The 20,438-nt window shown below is 48.5% G+C and overlaps 1 protein-coding gene across 2 annotated transcripts in view; it reads left to right on the top strand.

The window, feature by feature from the left end:
- ULK2 (unc-51 like autophagy activating kinase 2) overlaps nucleotides 1-20,438 on the top strand; it is a 66,458-nt gene that overhangs the window by 39,468 nt on the left and 6,552 nt on the right. For both annotated transcript variants that reach the window (XM_028708944.2, XM_077919519.1), the window contains exons 12-21: nucleotides 1,213-1,301; nucleotides 3,359-3,527; nucleotides 4,945-5,005; nucleotides 9,627-9,764; nucleotides 10,676-10,821; nucleotides 11,872-11,952; nucleotides 16,274-16,566; nucleotides 17,202-17,419; nucleotides 19,064-19,173; nucleotides 19,979-20,131. In XM_028708944.2, the coding sequence (XP_028564777.2) occupies nucleotides 1,213-1,301; nucleotides 3,359-3,527; nucleotides 4,945-5,005; nucleotides 9,627-9,764; nucleotides 10,676-10,821; nucleotides 11,872-11,952; nucleotides 16,274-16,566; nucleotides 17,202-17,419; nucleotides 19,064-19,173; nucleotides 19,979-20,131 (1,458 nt within the window). The remainder of the gene's footprint in view (nucleotides 1-1,212; nucleotides 1,302-3,358; nucleotides 3,528-4,944; nucleotides 5,006-9,626; nucleotides 9,765-10,675; nucleotides 10,822-11,871; nucleotides 11,953-16,273; nucleotides 16,567-17,201; nucleotides 17,420-19,063; nucleotides 19,174-19,978; nucleotides 20,132-20,438) is intronic.

Here is a 20,438-nt window from a genome sequence, read left to right as displayed (position 1 = left end):
CATGCTCTGCATTAGTATAGAGACAACTGAAACCATGAGTCATTCCCCCCCCCCCCCAGCTGCTTCCTTCTTGTAGTTTCCTACCCTTTAACAGATTTATGGAGCACCACCACAGGTTCTTGTGTATCAATGATGCTATTATCCCCAGTACTTTTTGTTGTGGTTGTTATTTATTCATTCATTCATTCATTCATGAATAAATCCCATCTGGCTGGGTTTCCCCGGCCACTCTGGGCGGCTTCCAACAAAATATTAAAATACAATAGTCCATCAGATAGAATAAGGTTCCCCAAAGAGGGCTGCCTTCAGATGTCTCCTAAAAGTCTGATAGTTTTTTCCTTTGACATCTGGTGGGAGGGCGTTCCACAGGGCGGGCACCACTACCAAGAAGGCCCTCTGCCTGGTTCCCTGTAACTTCGCTTCTCGCAGAGAGGGAACCTCCAGAAGGCCCTCGGCGCTGGACCTCAGTATCCAGGCAGAACAATGGGGTAGAGACGCTCCTTCAGGTATACTGGACCGAGGCCGTTTAGGGCTTTAAATGTCAGCACCAACACTTTGAATTGTGCTTGGAAACGTACTGGGAGCCAATGTAGGTCTTTCAAGACCGGTGTTATGTGGTCTCGGCGGCCGCTCCCAGTCACCACTCTAGCTGCCGCATTCTGGATTAATTGTAGTTTCTGGGTCACCTTCAAAGATAGCCCTGCGTAGTGCGCATTGCAATAGTCCAAGCGGGAGATAACCAGAGCATGTACCACTCTGGCGAGACAGTCTGTGGGCAGGGAGGGCCTCATCCTGTGTACCAGATGGAGCTGATAAACAGCTGCCCTGGACACAGAATTGACCTGTGCCTCCATGGACAGCTGCAAGTCCAAAATGACTCCCAGGTTGCACACTTGGTCCTTCATGTTCCTACCTCATGCATCATACTCTGTTCCTTTGCAAGGTTCCCACTCCTTTAGACATTCTGCCCCCTCCGAGTCTAAGAGACTTGGGCTTTTCGATTGCAATGTAGTGGAGGGGGATCCTCTTTCCATGTATTAGTGGCTTTAAATGTTACTGAAAGCTTTTGTCTGCAGCACGGCAATTTTCATGCCGGGAGGGGGCTACTAAGGGCGATCTGGGTAGTTTCTGTTCATATGCCCCTCCTCCCCAAAAGAAACACTGAAACTCCTCAGAACCTGCACTTGCCTTACGTTGTTCTCCTTTCCACAGCTTGCCCTGTGCCAGTGCCGACATACACGGGCTCCGTCTCTGGCAGCTCCTGCGGCAGTTCCCCCTCCTGCCGGTTTGCTTCTCCACCAGTAAGTTCTGTTCTGATTTGGGAGGCAACAGTCTTTGTCCCTGGGGAGCAGAAATCCATCCTGGATGCAAAAAGCCAGGAAAGAAGGAAGGAAGGAAGGGGAAAGAAAGAAGAGTTTATAGCCCTTGTGAGATGCTGTACTGCCTGCAGCCATCAGGAGCAGCATCACGATGGGGCAGGAGAGAAGGGCATCCAAGGGTCTAGGCAGCCTCGGTTTCCCCAGCGTCGCCCTGAGGTTGCCTGCTGAAGAGTAAGGACGTGCACAAAACTGGCTAGGGAGAAGACAGAGAGACCTTTTGTCATTGTTGAGAAACTATCTCCAAGCGCTAAAAGATGCCCCACTAATGTTTCTAGCCCCTGCTGAGATGAAACTTGAAAGTATACAAGGAAGTAGTTAGGGAATTTTCAAAGATCATAACTGAGGAGCTGAACAGTTACTCTTGGTCAGTCAGTGGTGGGCATGGCCTAGGGCTGGCAGAATCAACAAGGCCAGTAAACTTGATCAAGCTGTTTCCAGAAGGAGACTGGTGCATTATGGGCTCTTGTTGTTACATTTCCCCTTCCGCCATCAAGTGCAGCAGCTTCCCAAATGTTGTTTGACTTCTTAAACATAGAGAGGGTTAATTTTTAATTATCAGTCTGGGCTGCGGTTCCACTTGAAGGGCCTTCCTCAGTGACTCCTCTCTTCCGCTCTAGTGGCCCTTATTATTTCTGCTTTCCCCTGGTCCCCGTTGACCCAGCAGCCGTCTTCTCTCGGGTGAGCGAGGTGCCTCCTTGCAGAACAGTTAGCAGACAGTCGAGAGCACATTTTCTGCAGGCTCTTTCCTTCCACAACCGTGTATTTTCTGCTGTTTTGGTGGGTTTTGTCGTTTTTACCTGGGGGACTTCAGTGCAAAATAGAGAACAGTGGCATCTTCTGTACTGGGCCAACTTTTGGGTGGTGACAAGAGAAATTTATTTTAGAGCAGAGGTTGGGAAGCTTTTATCAGCCTGAGGGCCACATTCCCCTTTGGGCAACCTTCTGAGGACCACATGCCAATAGTGGGTGGGGCTAGAGTAGAGACGGGAAGGCCTGGGGGGAAATGGGGGGGGCAGTTTTCCCCCAAAGCTGGTTTTTCTTCCTTATTTTTCCTGATTTTTTCCAGGTCTTCCCATCTCTAGGCCAGAGTCAAAAGTGGGCAGAGCAATGGATGTAAATTTGACCTTTGTACAGTAGGCTAGTTTATATACCCACATTTATACCACTTTGAGATTTTTCTTTAAAATATAAAGTGGTATAGAAATGAAATAAATAACAATAATATACAACCCTCCCTCTATTCTCCATCCAAACAAGCAAGAGGCATTTAAGGACACATCCCAGCTAGGCAAAAGCATTCAAGGAAGGTGTGGAAAAGGACTGGGGACCAGGTATAGAATGGGGAGAGTCCTGAGGGCCACATTTGATTCCCCCACCCTTGTTTTATTACCTGTTAATCATTTATTTTAGCAACTTGCACAGCACTTAATCGCATCAGTCTCCAGGCAGTGTATGGGAGACCCAATACAATAAGACTAAAAATGAATTAAAAACAGAATTCAGGTAAAAAGCCTGCTGGAATAATAAGTCTTCAGAAAGCGCCAGAGGTTTGGAGATAACAGCCTATCTGACATCAACTGGAAGTGGGTTCCACAAAATTGGCCCCATCATATTCCTGGTGGGTGCAAGCTGTGTATCTGAGACATGGGGGCAGAGGGGACTACTCCCAGTGACTCGCTCAGTTGCCTTAAGGATCTAAAGGATCAGCAGTTTCAGAAGTTTCTATGCCTCCTTTTGATTGAGCAATTCTGAAGGTGGCTCACAGCAGGTGATAGTCATGCTCTCGCATGTGTACCCATACACTCCAATGGCCTGTGGTCCTCTCTCCAATCGATGCAAGTTTTTGCATTTTATACAAATAAATCAAGTTGGGCCTACATGGGGCAGCAGAAGGATGCACAGCCCTTTTCCTTGTGCCAGCCTCTTCCCCAATGGAGGCCCTGCAAGGGATCCTGACAATTCTTCTTTCCTCCCTTCAGTCCCTCCCAGACATGCAGCATATCCAGGAAGACAACCTCTCTTCTCCTCCCTTGGGGCCTCCAAATTACCTTCAGGTGTCTAAAGACTCCACCAGCACCAGTAGCAAGAACTCCTCTTGCGACACGGACGACTTCGTTCTGGTCCCACACAACATCTCCGACCAGTCATGTAAGGCTTTGGGTTTGTTGGCCCTTGGCTGTTTGTCACTGCCATTTTTAACATTTAAAGAGAAACGTGCACTGCTAATTTTTTTACTCCAGTGTCGTCGTTGAGTATGCTTCCTGTTTCGTTTTCTCCCCATCCCCATTCAGAGAGCTCTCCATAACTCCTGCAGGCCTTTTATTCCAGTGTCTTGCAAATGAGCAAGGGCTTCATAAGACTGGAGTATTCCCAGGGCAAATTTGGGGCAGGAGCCAAAAAATTTTTGGAAAAAAGGTTTGAAAAGCTATACATTGTGTTCCCCCCCACCACCTTGATCCTTTTCAATCTCATGATTGTATAGGTTAATGAAAACAGAACTCCAGAGGAATAAAAGCATGGAATAATTCCACGTTGAATTCCTTTCCTTGCTAGCAGGGTCCCTTTCCGGGGTGCCAATGCAGGATCTCCTTGCCGTCTTATATTATAACTTCACCGCTCTACCCACCAGAATGGTGGCTCACGGGGGTCGACCTTTGCCCAGGGCAGGGGTGAGCTTTTCAACAGCAGCCCCTTACACTTCCCTTTCCCTGCTGGAAATGAAAAATCCATCCCACCTTACTCAGGGAGTGTTGCCATTGTGTATAAGCAACTGCACATTTATGCACATTCTGTTTGAACACAACACGCAAATGGATGCCTGGTACCTGGAAATGGGAAGCACCTGGTCAGCTGAAGCCCACCGTCCCTCTGGCTCCCGCAAGCCAGAGAGAGAGTGGGGCTTGGTTGAGTAGAGTGTTCCCCATTTTATGCGATTTCACGTATGTGCGCAGGGGCCTGGAACAGAGCCCCCATGTAAACGGGGAGTCTCCTGTATGTAACAACCTTGAAGGCATCCCAGCCACCGTTTCATCTATTCCCTGCCAGCTGTAACCTACTTTGCTGCGAAACTGCAACTTTTATGGAGGCCATATTGACGCATTGCCTGTGTGATTCAGCTTTTATGCTGAAGCAGGTTGCACTTCACTTCTGCCACACACTGAAGAAACACCTCTTTCCCCTGGCCTCTTGAGGCCAGAGATTTGCCTTTTCAGGGACCGCCTTGTTCCTGTGATTGTAATTTTTCAGACTGTTCGTAGTGTTAAATTTTAAATTGCTGTAACCCACTGTGGGACATGATGGTGCAGGGCAGATAATAAATTGAAATAATAATGATGATGATAATAATAATAATAATAATAATAATAATAGCCAGGGGCTATTCAGGAATATGGTGTGCGTGTGAATATGCTGTGTTCTGCTCAACAGAGCCGCATTGTCTCCTTGCGCAGTGTCGCTTAGCACAGCTTCAAATTAAAATATTGCTGAGTTTCTCTTTCTCTCTCGCTGTATCTCTGCCACTCCCTGGGCCCTAATGCCTGTTTCCTGGTGTCTTTTTGCTATACAGACGACATGCCTCTGGCAGCAGTCGGCCGTCGGGCCTCAAGTGAATTCCTGATGTGCGGAGGGTAGGTAGTGACGGTCGTTGAGCTCTGTTGCTTTGACATTCATTGCCAGAGTGCAGGAGGAATTAAAAGTCGCTAGATCGGCTTCCTCCAGCCTGATGCCCTCTGTATGTTTTGGACTACAATTCCCATCAGCACCCAGCCAGCAAAACTGTATGCATTTACGGGACCCACTTAATAATTGGCTCTTTAATTGGTTGAGGACAGCGCTGTGGTTGCACAGGCACACTCTGAGGTTTGTGACCCAGCGGTGGATCCCCATACTGCAGCTGAAGACCAATTCACAAGCCCCAGTGCTGTTTAAACAAGAACCAGTAATATCCCTACCCTGAACAAACCTGTTGCCTTCGCTGTGTCGCAAGATGTGCTACAAAAGTGGCCCGCTGAAGAAGGCTGAGAGCTGTAGTCTTGTAAACTTGAAATAGAAGAAAATAAAAAGAGCTCTGCTGGATCAGGCCAGTGGCCCATCTAGTCCAGCATCCTGTTCTCACAGTGGTCCAGCAGCTGCTTCCGTGAGAAGCCCGCAAGCAGGATTCAAGCACAAGAGCACTCTTTCCCCCTCCTGTGGTTTCCCGCAACTGGTATTCAGAAACATTGCTGCCTTTGTACCCCAGCAAATTAATCCTTCAGTTGGAAGCAAAGCTATGCCAGTGCAAGAACGGAATCAAAGCCGGAGCTTGTGGCTCTTTTCTTGCTTGCTTTCTTCTTGCCTCTTGTGCCACAGGAGACCGCGTAGAGTCCAGTGTGCAATTGGCCGCTACGCTTAGGCATCAGCCCCAAAGCCACTCTTTGACTTTGCCACTTTCACAGGCGCTTACTTCGTACAAGGCATAACATCCGTGCAGTCAGTACAGCAGCAGCAAATCCCTGAAAATCTCCCGCAAACAAACCGTTTTAAAGTCCTTTAAAAAAAAATGAAAGCACTGTCTCTGCCGGAAAAGTGCTGATGTTGTGCTCAATGCAGCTTCTGAATTTGCACACTGCAGAGGAGCCCCGGCCAGACTTTTATCTAGATTCAGGCGAAAGATGTTTATCTGTGCTGCAGGGGAAGCCCTGAGAGAACTTTGGCTGCTTTCTGATTGGTAAGAATTTTTTATTATTGGTGAAACTGAGCAGATTTCATTTGTTTCTGAAGCGTTCTTACCCTGTTCCTCAGCAACTAAAAAACGGATCAATAATGAGACAGTCCCCTGCTCTCAGGCTTGTACTCTAAAAGACATGGCACAAAAAGGAGGCGAGATTGGAAGAGGAAAATGGCAACCCCAGGCACTAGATCTTAAGTTACTGAGTTTTTATGACTGCCAGCTGGAATGGAAACATTTCAGGGGAAAGATGAACTGGTTTCTCAGCAGAACTGTTAAGGTGGCGCTCACTTTCTCCTCTTATACTCATTAAAATTTGAGGTTGATTTGCAAAGGTGAGGGGGGGGGGTTCCGCAACTGAAACTTCACATGCTTCCCCTCTTCCTGAAAAAACTGCTGGATTATGGGGGAGATTTGGCTTGGGGAAAACTGTGGCCAAATGCTTTCAAGTTGCTGTTGGCTGCAGGGGGGCCAGATTAACAGGCCACACACACCCCAGGTCCCGAAAGTTTTCTTACTCTGGTTAACAGCAGTTTTGGAGGATCAGAGCTTGGGGGGGGGGGCTGGACAGGGACGTTAGAGCCTTTATGCCAGGGATAGCCAACGTGGTGCCCTCCAGATTTTGTTGGACTATGACTTCCATCAGCCTGTGTAAACATGGCCAGTGATGGTGGAAGTTGAAGTCCAGCAGCATCTGGGGGTGCCATGTCAGCTACATCATGGGCCCTAATGCAAATCTCTCACTCTGTCGGCAGCGCCTTTTTTAACGGGGTGGGTGTGGGTTGGCAGGAGAGTTCAAACTCTGCCGCTTTGCAAATTACTTTGCATTTTGACTGTTTATGAAGCGAGGTTCTATTCTGCCCATTTTACAGATGGGAGAGCTGCAGTTGTGGGGAAACACCTTGCCCTGCAGGCAAGTTCAGCTGAGAGTTGCCTTCACGGCTGGGTGACGCTGTGCACGCTGGACTTTGCCATCCGCTCTAATGTTTGGGGTGACAGTAGCTCAACCTTTTCTTATTGGGGCTGCTGAGAGAGTCCTGAAGCGATTGGTCTCGCATGTGTTTGTGTGTCAGTCATAGCTTGTTCCTGTGCGTCATTCTGTGTGCTAGAGCCCCTGTGGCCAAGCCCAACTTACATTGTCCCAGATGCTGCAGAGCCTCCTTGTGGGAATACCTCATTAGGAGCTTTCTTCTCTCTTTAAGTTGCTGAGCAGCATCAAGCTGCCATGATTTCAGCCCTTTCCATTTCGGCAAGGTGTGAGAGAGGAGCTAGGCTCCAGAGAGATGGGAATTATATTGTCATGGCAACAAGGATGAAGCTGAAGTGGGCTCTCCAGGGCTTTGGTGGTGGTGCTTAAACAGCTGAGCAAAACTCTTTTCCACAGCCTGCCATCCAGTTTCCAGCTTCCTACAGAAGCAAGCTTTTGTTCACTGGGGAAGCGGTTGTGTGTTGAGGAAGGGGCAAAGCTTGTCGCTCCTCCCTGGATTGGATAAATTAGCCTCCATTGGTTGGTTTATAAAAACGTTTGTATAACGCTGTGTCATTAAAAATCAAAGATGCTTCTAGCAATAAAAACATAAAGCCATGAAAAAGTTAAGATGGGGCCCCTGCGGATTTTGCTGCATCCGGATCCATCCATTGCCCTTTCATAAGCATCTAGCAAGCGTTGTGATGGTGCAAAGCTCACCTGTGTAGCTTGGAAAAGACTAAGGAAATTAAAAAATGTCGTTTGAAGAGGCAAGACACCCCTGGGATTCTTGAGGGAGCAGAGACAAAAAGAAGCCAAGTCTTTTGCAGAGTTCTCAAGTTGAAGCTGAGGGACTTAGCTGAAATCTGATTGAATGCCTGCTGTCCCTTCGGAGGAGGAGAGTTTGGGGACACGTTTAGTGTGGACTCTGCTCTTGGCGTCAAGCCCACGTTAGGGATTGTGAGGGGAAAGGTTGGAAATTAAACTGCCAACATCCTAAAGACTTCCTGCAAATCTCTGGTGATGCCACACTTTGAATACTGTGTACAGTTTCTGGTTTCCTCACCGCAAAAAGGTTACCTGGCTAGTCAGTCGTTCCTGGCGTGTGGCTGCTGTCACATTCTGACAACTTCCAGGAGCCACAGGTGAGAGCTGAGTGCAGGGTGGGGACTAAAGATGCACAGACGACCCCAGAAGGAGGATGACATGTCCCTCACCTGCAGTACTAACCCTCCTCTAACAACCCATAAACTACCACAATTATAAGACTAATAAAATTAACGTAAGAAAACAGTTATGAGATAAAATGCAAAAATGTAGGAGACCGCAAATGATGGGCTATTCACCAAACATTTTGAGACTATGGACTCTTCCTCACAGAAAACAGATTTAGTTATCTGAACAGGTCTGAACAGATAGTTTGGGTTAACTGTCTCCCATAGTTTGAAGAACTAAGGCTGCAAGGACAGACTAAATGAAGGATTTCTTCAAACAGTGCATAATTAAACTCTGGTGTTTGCTCCCACAAGAAGTCGTGATGACTTTAAAAGGGGAGGAGAAGACTAACCAATGGCTAGTAGCCACAATTGCTACTAGCCTCTGAATACCAGTTCCTAGGAATCACAAGTGTGGAGAGTGTTACTGTTTCACTCATGTCCTGTTTGTGGGCTGCTGACAGGGGGCTTCTGTTTGGCCACTGTGAGAACTCAGTGGGCCCCCTTTGGCCTGATCCTGTAACCAGGCTCTCTTCTGTTGTCCAGTTCGCCCCAGTGTGGGCTGCACAGTTTGCCCCTGTAGTTCTTCCCCCACATCTACCTTTCCCCAAAACATTTTGGCACAAATCTAAGCTAGTGAACTTCAGGCATCCACTTCAGAGCGTGGGCAGCGGCTGCCGCTGTGTGGCTCATTCCCAAGCATATCTTGACCTGCCTTTAGCTGAGCTGTTCTTAAGAGGCCAGCATGGACTGGCTGAGAAGTTTGCAGCAGAAGCGCATGAACCACGCATGCACCCACACAACAGCGTGCTTAGGTGATAATCTTTGGCTGGTTTATTGACTAGTTACATAAGCTGTTTTCTTGCTCCAAACCGTTCCCCGTATTGCCTGCCTTTTTGAGCCTTGAACAAACACAAGGCAACGCAGGCCAGCCATCCTTGCTCCTGAACTTCCTGTTCCCTCCCCACAGTGGATTTTCCTAGAATGACTTTGTTTTGAAACATTGGAAGTGGGTGGGGAGAGAGCGTCCTCCAGCCTCTCGGCCCGCATGCCTGCCTGTGGGGAGGAGGGGAGGGGCCCAGTGTGCAGCTGACCTGCTTTCCTCCGAGTTAAATGATTGATTTTTCCAGTCAAGTCTCCAGTCCCTGCTGGTTTGCACTCCAGCTCATTAGCAGAGGCTTGTTTGCCGCTGTCCACAAACCGCAGCTATTTGGCGCACATGTAGACCTTGCCGGGAAACCCAGGCCCTTGTTCGTTTGCCTCTCCCCCGAAGACCCACGTTAACTCTGGACAATGGTGCAGATTGAAAAGCGGCTCCTCTGCCACCCCTCATTCCCCCTCTCCTTCCCTCCCGCCTTCAGGCAGTGCCAGCCGTCGGTCTCCCCCCGCAGCGAGACGGCACCCATCCCGGTTCCCACTCAGCTACGCAATTACCAGCGCATCGAGCAGAACCTGACCTCGGCTGCCAGCCCCGTCTCAAACCCCCATGGGTCGCCCAGGTAAGAGAACTTTTTGTTTTTTCGTATTTGCTTTGCCCGCCCTCGCCAAAGGAAGATGTCTTGCTGGTAATTTAAAAAAACATACATTGTTTTTCTTTGTTTGAATTGGGTTATATGACTATAAGGCCATTGTACAGTGGTACCTCGGGTTACATACGCTTCAGGTTACATACGCTTCAGGTTACAGACTCCTCTAGCCCAGAAATAGTGCTTCAGGTTAAGAACTTTGCTTCAGGATGAGAACAGAAATTGTGCTACGGCAGCAGCAGGAGGCCCTATTAGCTAAAGTGGTGCTTCAGGTTAAGAACAGTTTCAGGTTAAGAATGGACCTCTGGTATGAATTAAGTACTTAACCCAAGGTACCACTGTACATTTAAAGCGCACACAATGACACACAACCCCGCCCCCAACCCTGGGAACTGTAGTTTAAGGGTGCTGAGGGTTGTCGGTCTGTGAGGGATACACTACAGTTCTCAGTGGATTCCATGTCCTCTAAATATGCTTTAAACATACAGTGTGTTTACCTAACTTGATGGGCACATTGGAACTCTACAAGACCCAGCAGGATATTTGGCGGGAGCAATTGGAGGTTATGTCGCAGAAGAAACATCCTAACTGTTGATGTGAAACGGTATCTAAATATGTTTGGAAGTTGTTTAATGTTTGAAGAAGGGTTGGGAAGTCACTGTTGCTATTGTTCAAACAAAAGCTGAACATTCTGGGGTCGGGTTGGGAATGTATCTCTGTTAAGATTGCTGGTGACAGGCTGATTTGATTTTTTACCCGCTCATCACCAGGTTGGCAAAGGCTGTCCTAGGGTGTCAAAAGACCCAAAGTAAAGAGGAGCACATATTGCAAACAGATCTCTCCCTGAAACTGGACACAAGTCTCCTTTTGGTTTTTGTTTGCAGATCTGCTGTGGTGAGGCGGTCAAACACCAGCCCCATGGGCTTCCTGAAGACCGGCTCCTGTTCCCCAGTGCCAGCCGATTCCGCGCAGGGCGTTGGGCGCAGGCTGTCCACGGGATCTTCCCGTCCGTACTCCCCTTCACCGCTCGGTAAGCGCATCAGCAGAGACACTTGAAAGGTGCAGTTTAGCACAAAAAGAGGTGGTTGCTTAACTCTCGAAGATGGCTTGATAGCAAAATCTTGTGCTCAGCAAGTAGCTCACCACTGCTGGAGGGGGGAAGGGCCTAATCTCTGTAATAATCAGGGCAAGCTTGAAATGCCTCAGGCCCCCACAGGTGTTATGCCAGGGGTGAAACCCCAGCTCCACACGTGCTAGCTTGGGGATTGCACAGCACAAATGGATTTGTTGGCTAGAGGTCTTACCTGGTCTTCCCTGTAAACTCCATGGGCAGGTTACGAGGATATAACGTATCTGGTTATAAGAGAAATAAGACCAGTTGCAATTACGAAATCAGGAGAGTGTGTGAAAACAAAAGACAGTTCCATCTATAAAACAGTTTGTTTCATATATTAAAAACTGGGTTGTTGAAGTTTTGCTACAAGTAAACTTAATGTAGCAGCATTAATGAATTTCAGTGGGTCTGCTCTGAGTAGGAGTAACAGTGGGTACAGCCCAATGCAAGCATTTAAAAATAATTCCATACATATACACAGTTAAATAGTTCTGATGCAGATGCAAGCCGGGATAAAGACAATTGAAGTCTGCTGTGACTAGAGTGTCAACCTCCTCACCAGCACCCTTTCACTTTAGCTCTGAGCTGGATAGTGTGAAACAGAGCAATGAGATTATAGTGAAAACAATCATAGTCTCCAACTAGTAAAATTAAGTTTGCCATCAGCTTTCATGGACCCAAGACTCAATTCATGAAGCATCACCCTGGAAGTTCCAGCTCATGTGATTTGGGGGGGGGGGGGAGAGAGGCAGTGAGGACCGTAAGCGTTGGGGTCAGAGGGAAGGGAAACGGAAAAGTCAAGACTGAAGCTACTGCTCAGAAAGCTGTTCTTCGGAGATCTTGTTTATAATCACAATGAGCAGCTGTTGATCAATGGCACCTGTGGTGTATTTGTTTGATCAAATGCTCCCTTGTTTTCTTTTTCCGGGAAATAATAATGGTGCATGCCCTTCCCTTCTCCAATAGTTGGCACCATCCCTGAGCAACTTGGGCACTGCTGTTGTGGGCAGCTGCAAGGGCACGACTCCCGGAGCCGGAACTCCTCAGGTGAGTGGCATCTCATCCCCGGTTCACTTACTTATTTTATGTCATTTATATACGCTGCTTCATATTTTTGAGAACAATCTCCCAAGCGCTTTACAGCAGCCTAAGATCGTCACAAAGAGCCGGAAAACAACCCCAGTCTTAAGGCACAGCCTTTGGCCTGCTGCCCGGACATGCACATCCTGGGCAACTGTTAGCCCCATTCCAAGAACCCTAAGTCGCAAAGGTTTCTGGGTAGCTTACCCAAGAAGCTCTTGGGCACAAAGCAGTTGCTTGAAAGACTGGTACAGATGAGCTTTTCTCTATAGATTTGGGAGCACTGCATTCTGGTTATATGTACAAAGATCACAGATCAAGGAGTCTTTGGGCATGAACCTGATAGTGCAATTTAATAGGATTTCCCTTGTAAGGTGTTTTTTGCTTCTCTTCCTAGTAACCCCATTCGGCTGGTCTCTCACGTTCCCATTTTACAGATGGGAGAAGAGGTTGAGTCTCTCTCCACCAAGGGCTCTTGGGGACTGAAGCAGCTCTTGGTGATGCTTCCCTGGACTGTACCATTTGATGCTGCCATAGGGGGGCACTCACATCTGCATGCTCTCTCACATGGGTATTTATTATATTTCATTAGTGGGGCCAGAGCAGCCAGGTAGGGGGTTTCTCCTCACTTGCCTTCTGAAGCTGTAGAAGAAGAAGAAAAAACGACACGTGCACATGTGTGAATCAGCCCCCAGTCTTGATTAAAGCGAGACTAGCCCAGCCCTCCGAGAAGCAAGCCCCAGCACCCCCAGGGGCTCACCTGATGTCTTGGGCAGCAGGAAAACTCTGCCCTGGAGCTTTATGCTGAAAGTTCTGCTGCACAGCCAACAAACTGAAGGTTAACTCATTGAGAACAGCAGGGTTGGTTTTAATCCTCTCCCGATTTAGAGGCACAGATTTGGGTGGGGGCAGGGGGGGTGCCTTTTTAAATGAAGCAAGGGAGGCAACCTCTGTTAGCTTTGCGGATGGTCCTACACACAGGTCTTTGTTGGGTCAGCTTCTGTGGCTCTCTTTGTCCGGACGGGCAGGCACAATTGCACACGCGCAGAGCGGTTGCCTGCCAAGCGCTTGGCTTTTGTGTGTGGGGTGTGTGTGTAGCACTGTTCAAGTACAGCTCCTTCCCAAGATGGAGGACAGGCAGCCAGCGCTGTGACCCCAGCCGACCTTCCCTGCGTCCTCAGTTCCCCCCCAGCTTTGATGTTGTACTGTAGGCTCTGCTCCCTCTCTCTCTCCCTCTCTAGTGGATTATGAAAGCACTGGATTGTAAGCTTCCTCCTCCTCCCCACTCCCTTTCCCAGGCTTCCAGTCCTTTGTGACTTCTGATGACAAAGGAAAAGCTTTCCATCCACTCAACCCAAGTGGATCTCCCCCGCTCTCCGCATGCGCATAAGGCCTTTGGGTTGATGGACAGTGGTGAATCTTTGCTTGGCAGCCATGACTTTTTAAAGAAATTTTGGACTCTGGGTACAACAAAGAGCGCAGTATCTATCATTGTGAGAGGCCATAAAGCAAAGGGTGGCATTCAACTAAGTTCTGCTCAGAGTCGACCCCTTGAAATCAATGGGTGTAGCTTAGTCATGCTCGTTAATTTCAGTGGGTAGTTGAATACCACCTAGAATGACATCTGCTCCATACATTGGAAGCACATGGCTTCTCCCAAAAGATTTGTTTGTTAAAGGTGCTGGCAGTTGTAAGGAGGGAACCCATAGCAGTTATAGCTATGTAAATGTGCTTTAAATCGGGGGCAGTGGGCTCAACTTTACCTCTTTAGGATAGTGGTGACAGCATGCCTCGTGGTAGTGTTCTGAGGGCGAGCAATTTTCAGGGGTACAATACACTGGCATAGTGTTTTACTCAAAGTAGACCTGTTGAAGTTAATGGACCTAACTCAGTCCTGTTCGTTAATTTCAGTGGGTGTGTTCTGAGTAATGCCCAGTTGAATGCCATGCAAAACCATACATGTAGAACACACAGTTCCCAGGATCCTTTCAGGGAAGTATATTTTTTAAGGGTGCTGGGAATTGTAACTAGGTGGGTGGCAAACCTGGCTGACCCCTTTAGTCTGGGGCTTTCTGTGTGCAAGGCAGGTGTGCTCTTTGACTGAGCTACCCCCCCCCCCCAAAAAAAATGGTTACCTTCGTCTGAATTTCAGTTGTTGAGGATCACAAAGGGGGAGGAAGTTTCTGCCTTGCTTGTGGGCTTCCCACTGGGGCATCTGGTGTGGATGGGGCTCTAGCTTGATCGTGCATCTAAAGGTAAAGGTACCCGTGCCCGTATGGGCCAGTCGTATCCGACTCTGGGGTTGCGCGCCCATCTCGCTTAAGAGGCCGGGGGCCAGCGCTGTCCGAAGACACTTCCGGGTCACGTGGCCAGCGTGACAAAGCTGCATCTGGCGAGCCAGCGCAGCACACGGAAACGCCGTTTACCTTCCCGCTAGTAGGCGGTCCCTAATTATCTACTTGCACCCGGGGGTGCTTTCGAACTGCTAGGTTGGCAGGCGCTGGGACCGAGCAGCGGGAGCGCACCCCGCCGCGGGGATTCGAACCGCCGACCATACAATCGGCAAGTCCTAGACGCTGAGGTTTTTTTTTTTTTTTTTTTTATAATAAATTTTTATTAGTTTTCCATGAATAAAGAAAAAACAAAACAAAAACATAAACATAAACAAACAAAAACACGACTTCCCCATACCACCCCTTTTCTGCATTCTTGTTTCAAGATTTTTCAGCAACCCTCTGAACATAACTTAAATATATTTCATGTATTTAACTTCAGTTAATTATTAATACAACTGTAGTTCTTTATCTCTTGTAACTCTGAGCCCCTAATTTTCCAAATTACAACAGTTTTTAAGATAAACTTTAAATTTATTCCAATCTTCATCCACCGCCTCTTTCCCCCGGTCTCGAATTCTGCCAGTCATCTCTGCCAGTCCCATATAGTCGATCACCTTCGTCTGCCATTCTTCCAACGTGGGTAAATCTTGCGTCTTCCAATACTTTGCTAGGAGAATTCTTGCTGCTGTAGTGGCATACATAAAAAATGTCCTATCCTTCTTTGGCACCATTTGGCCCACCATACCCAAGAGAAAGGCCTCTGGTTTTTTAACAAACGTTCTCTTCAGAACTTTTTTTATTTCATTATAGATCATTTCCCAGAAAGCCTTAATCTTCGGGCAGGTCCACCAAAGGTGATAGAAAGTTCCCTCCGTTTCACTACACTTCCAACACTTGTTGTTGGGCAAATGATAGATCTTTGCTAACTTAGCAGGAGTCATGTACCACCTGTAGATCATTTTCATAATGTTTTCTTTTAAGGCATTGCATGCCGTAAATTTAACACCAGTGGTCCATAACTGCCCCCAGTCAGCAAGTTCAATGTCATGCCCAATATCCTGTGCCCATTTAATCATATTAGATTTCACCATTTCATCTTGAGTATTCCATTTCAACAGCAAGTTGTACATTCTTGACAAATTTTTAGTATTGGGTTCTAACAGTTCTGTTTCTAATTTTGACTTCTCCACTTGGAAGCCTTTCTTTCTGTCCTGTTTGAATACTTCATTTATCTGTCGATAATGTAACCAATCTCTCACCTTAAACTTCAGTTTCTCAAAACTCTGCAATTTTACATTTTCACCATCTTGTTCTATAATTTCACAATATTTAGGCCAATTAGAACCCATATTCAATTTTTTCACCTCTTTTGCTTCCATTGGTGACAACCACCTGGGGGTTCTACTTTCAAACAGGTCTTTATACTTAATCCAAACATTATACAGAGCTTTCCTCACCATATGGTTCTTAAAACCTTTATGCAATTTTACCTTGTCATACCATATATATGCATGCCAACCAAATCTGTTGTCAAATCCTTCAAGATCCAAAATGTCTGTATTCTCGAGGAGCAGCCAATCTTTCAACCAGCAAAACGCTGCTGATTCATAGTAAAGTCTTAAGTCCGGCAGGGCAAAACCCCCTCTATCTTTCGCATCTGTTAATGTCTTAAATTTTATTCTTGGCTTTTTGCCCTGCCAAACAAATTTCGATATGTCTTTCTGCCACCTCTTGAAACAGTCCATCTTGTCTATTATTTGTAATGTCTGAAACAGAAATAACATTCCTAGACGCTGAGGTTTTACCCACAGCGCCACCCTCGTCCCTGATCGTGCATCTAGGGCTGGGTAAAGAGTATTTCCTCTTGCCTTCATCTCTTCAGAGGGAAGACTCTGCTGGGAGCTTTGAATCCCACCCAGATGGCCTTTTCCCACTTCTTCCTCTTCCCCCAGGCTCCCCGGCACCGCAGTCCCAGTCTCCGCAGTCCCTCCTGATGGCGGGTGCCCGCCTACAGAGCAGCCCGGCGACCCTGACGGACATTTACCAGAACAAGCAGAAGCTCCGGAAGCAGCACTCGGACCCTGTCTGCCCCTCCTACGCGGGCTACAGCTACAGCCACTCTCCACAGCCAGCCCGGCCGGTCAGCCTGGGGACGTCACCCACGAAGCACGCAGGATCGTCGCCCCGGAGCTCAGACTGGCTCTTCAAAACGCCCCTGCCGACAATCATTGGCTCTCCCACAAAGGTGGGCGTTGGGACCTCTTCCACAGGGACAAGATTGGTAGGCTCTGGACCAGCGTAGAAATGCTGACTCCCTCTCAGAGGAATTGGGAGCAGGTTAAGGATCATGCGCTGTCTCCAGGGAATTAGTTTATCTCCCCCCCCCCCCCAACCTCTGCTTGGACAAGATCCCCTGGCGCCATTGCTTAACTGCGCTTAAATTGATGTCTGTTGTTGACTCATTTGTTTTTTAAGTCATAGCCAACTCATGGTTGGACTCCCAAGGGCTGTGTGCAATGCAGCTCCGCTGGCGCAAGGGGCTTCAATGAAACCTCCTCTCCAGGCACCTCAAAACCAGCTCCAGGGTGCTGGGGGACCCTCCAGAGCAGATTTGGGGTGGGAGTTGAGGAAACTGAAGTCTCGCTGCTATCAACTAGCTGTCGTTACCACTGGCAGTTGGAGTTAACGTCTGATGGGCCGCCATTTCCCCCATCCTTGGCTTGAAACCAGAGACTTGAATGGCATGTGGGGGTGGGGTGTGACTCCAGGAAGAGAGGGAGGCTGCTCCTGATCTTCTTAAGCCTCAGCTGCCTCAAAATGATAAAGCCAGATTGGAAGGAAACCCCGTGAGACTCACTTCTATTGTATTTGCCCTTCCAGACAACCGCTCCTTTCAAGATCCCCAAAACGCAAGCCTCCTCCAACTTGGTGGGCCTGGTCAGCCGCCAGGGACCATCGGACGCCCCACTACTGCAGCAGGCAAAGGATGTGGGCGAGGCGAGAACGTTCCCCCACTTCCATTCGACACAGGGAAGCGACAGGCAGGCAGCGGAACAGCAGCAGCAGCAGCATCACCGCGGCAAGACTCTGTTTGGCAGGTAGCAGCCGCAGCCTCCACCCTCCCTCTCCAAACGCTGTGCCCTAAACAACTTGGCCACAGAGTGCCTTAACCTCCGTCCCCCACCCCCTTATGCTGCACCCCAGTCACTGAGGTGTTCCGAGGGGCCACTTTTGGTGGTCCCACTTGCCCCCAACTTTTGGCTGGCCTTTTCCACAGGTTGAGCATTCACTGTGGCAGGCCCTGAAATCCTTGCTAGTAGAAGAGGCTTGCCGGGAACTGTCCCTGCTCCACTTTAGATGGGTAAAAAAAAACCCTGCCTTATTCAGGCAGGCCTTTTCAAACTAGAGATTATTTGCCCAACCAGCTTTTACTTAAGCGTTTGACATTTTAAAATTGTTTCTATTGAAATGACTGTGTGTGGGGGGGGGGGTTATCCCATATACCTCCTTGTGCTATTTTTATACAACAGCGTGGGTTTCCAAGTAAATAAGTTTTTTAATTAAAAAAATCCATTGCCTGCAGAAAGGGGGGGCTCTTCAAGTCCCTTCATGCCCCAAAACCCATGCCAAGGATCACTGTAGAGGCAGAGCTGTGGAGCAGAAGAAAAAAATCACCCATTTCACATCTTACCTTTACCAAGGATTGCAGCAGGCCCCTTTCACCTGTTCTTGCTCTCCTCTTGCCTGTTTGTGGCATATACAAATGGTGCAGAGTGGGTCCTATTTCCTCAGCTGACAAAACAGTTCTGGTTCTGCTGATTCTATAAGGGAGCCCTTATCAAAGCCCTGAACTTACACCACCCCAGAGCACTAGGGTTAAGCTTTCAGTGCAGCTCTCTTCCTCCCGCAGAAGCCACTGTGGAAATGGAACGGAAGCACCTGGTTGTTTCATTGGGCTTGCCCAGGAAAAGGTCCCAGCGGAACACGATCTCTGCAGTGTGTGGTTTAGACCACAGCATGTGGATCTGGTGTGTCAGTGTGTGTAAATATAAGCCTCATTTCCTGGTGCGGCTTCTCCCCCTCCAGCACTCAAAAGTTCCCCCTTGTTTTGCATTTTGGACTTGCAAATCCATGTTTGTTTCTCCCTGCCTGCAAACTCCTACCAGATGAAGATGGGTGTAAATTACAAATGACCCATTTTGATCTGTTGTACAGTTGGTTTTCTTTCTTCCCCCCTAGTTCTGCTAGGTCTCCCCACCCCCCCGAAGTGGATCTTTAAACAGCTCTTTTGAGAGCATTTTCCCCTCCTCTGCTGTGCTCTGCTTGCCCCCTCCCCACCCCCCAGGCTGGATGTACACACTATCTGACTTAACCACAGCACTGCATCGTGGGGAGTGGCTTCCTGAAGCCAGCACACCCCACCCTCTGTTTTAGTTTACACCAGACCTGCACAAAGTGAAGGCGATCTGCAACGGGCTCCTCCCCATTATGGCCACAATGGGGCCAGGACTGGGGAAGAGTGGGTCAAGCCATGACCTATGTCTAGCAAACTGCATTTGGCATGGTGGATCACAGCTCATGCAGGCCTGGCGTACGTTGAGGATACTTAACTCATGCCACAGTCTGAGGTCAGCCGCACGCCAAAACCAGGAGAAGCAAGTCACACACCCCCTTGCCCATCCCAGGCTTTGCCCGCTGGATTTTGCCATTTCCCAAGCGCATTGTGCTATCTTTCTGCCTAGGTCTGTGAGCACCGGCAAGCTGTCAGATCAGCAAGCAAAAGCCGCTCTGGGAGGCCAGCTCTGTCAGGGCAGTACAGACAGCCTTAACACTGAGCGGCCAATGGATACAGGTAAGGCAGCTGGTGGCTGGAGCTCTTGGTAGATTGGAAGGCAAGGGAGAAATGGAGGAAGAATGACTGTTCAGTAGCTGCATGCATGAGAGAGAATAAAAAGCCTTTGAGTGTATTATATTGAGTGTACATACAGGTATGCATACATTCACTCCCTCCTGGAATGCAAGAGGCCCCCCACCTGTGCTGGCATTCTGCTGGCTTCTGAAGGCACACCTGTTTACCTGGTCATTCCCTTGATCACTCTCCCCATGACTCCCATTTTAATGGAGCTGTTTTCATCGTGTGTTTTACACACACCCCTGCCAGCTGAAGAGAGTGCCACAAATCCACCCAAGTGGACTCCAGCCCACAAAAGCTTCATATTCAAATTGCCCCCGAACTTTATGGCCACTACATTACTGATAGCCAGGCGGAATCAAAAACATAAGTAACATGAAGGCATGGATTATCCGTCGGCCTTTGCGCTCGCAAAGGTTTTCCTTTTTCCCCCCAAGAGAGGAAATCAAATTTTCATCAAATGTTAGTAGGGCTGCCCAGGTCCAGATTAAAGTTGCTCCTCTCTCCGCCTTGCCTGGCTTAAGCCAAAAACCTCACAGGAAAAAGTGGGTTTTGAGGAGGGATCTGTAATGGGAGATAACCAGGGAGGTGGCAAGAGGGACAGCAGATACCCCTGAGGGAACTGAGGTAGGCTTCTAGCCCCCCTGCCCTTCCCAGTGCCCATGTTTGGCTCCAGCTGTACTTGTACATTGTGTGTGAGGCATGTCCTCATGAGGACTAACATACCGTCTCTTCCTCCCCCCAGCTCCACCGGGGGCCTGTGGCATCGCAGTAGTTCCTCCCTCCATGGGAGCTGGCGTGAGCTCGAGAGCCGTGATGTTTACTGTGGGGTCCCCTCCGAACAGCGCCACTCCTCCAACCTGCACCCACATGGTCCTCAGAGCTCGGACAACATCTGGTGAGTGGCATGGATGTTGCCTGTTGGCGGGGCCAGATTGTGCAGCAAGGCAGGGAGGTGGGAGTTCAGGAGAAGTCGGTTCAGGATCTCAGACTGTTTCCCCAAAATAAGGTCACCATATTTCAAAAGGTGAAAATCCAGACAAAAAAGTGGTGGTGGTGGTTGTTTTGCCAAAGTTGTTGAGCTTTTTCTGGCAACCCTACCCCCTCACTTCTCCTGCCCAAGTCCATACATAGTGTGGTTATTATTTTTTTTAAGTATTCCAGGGCAAAAACCCTCTCAAAAGATAGGGGAGCCTTCTGTCTGT

Source organism: Podarcis muralis, chromosome 15, assembly GCF_964188315.1.
Source record: "Podarcis muralis chromosome 15, rPodMur119.hap1.1, whole genome shotgun sequence".
Lineage (NCBI taxonomy): Eukaryota > Metazoa > Chordata > Lepidosauria > Squamata > Lacertidae > Podarcis > Podarcis muralis.
This window is presented reverse-complemented; position numbering and strand designations above follow the sequence as displayed.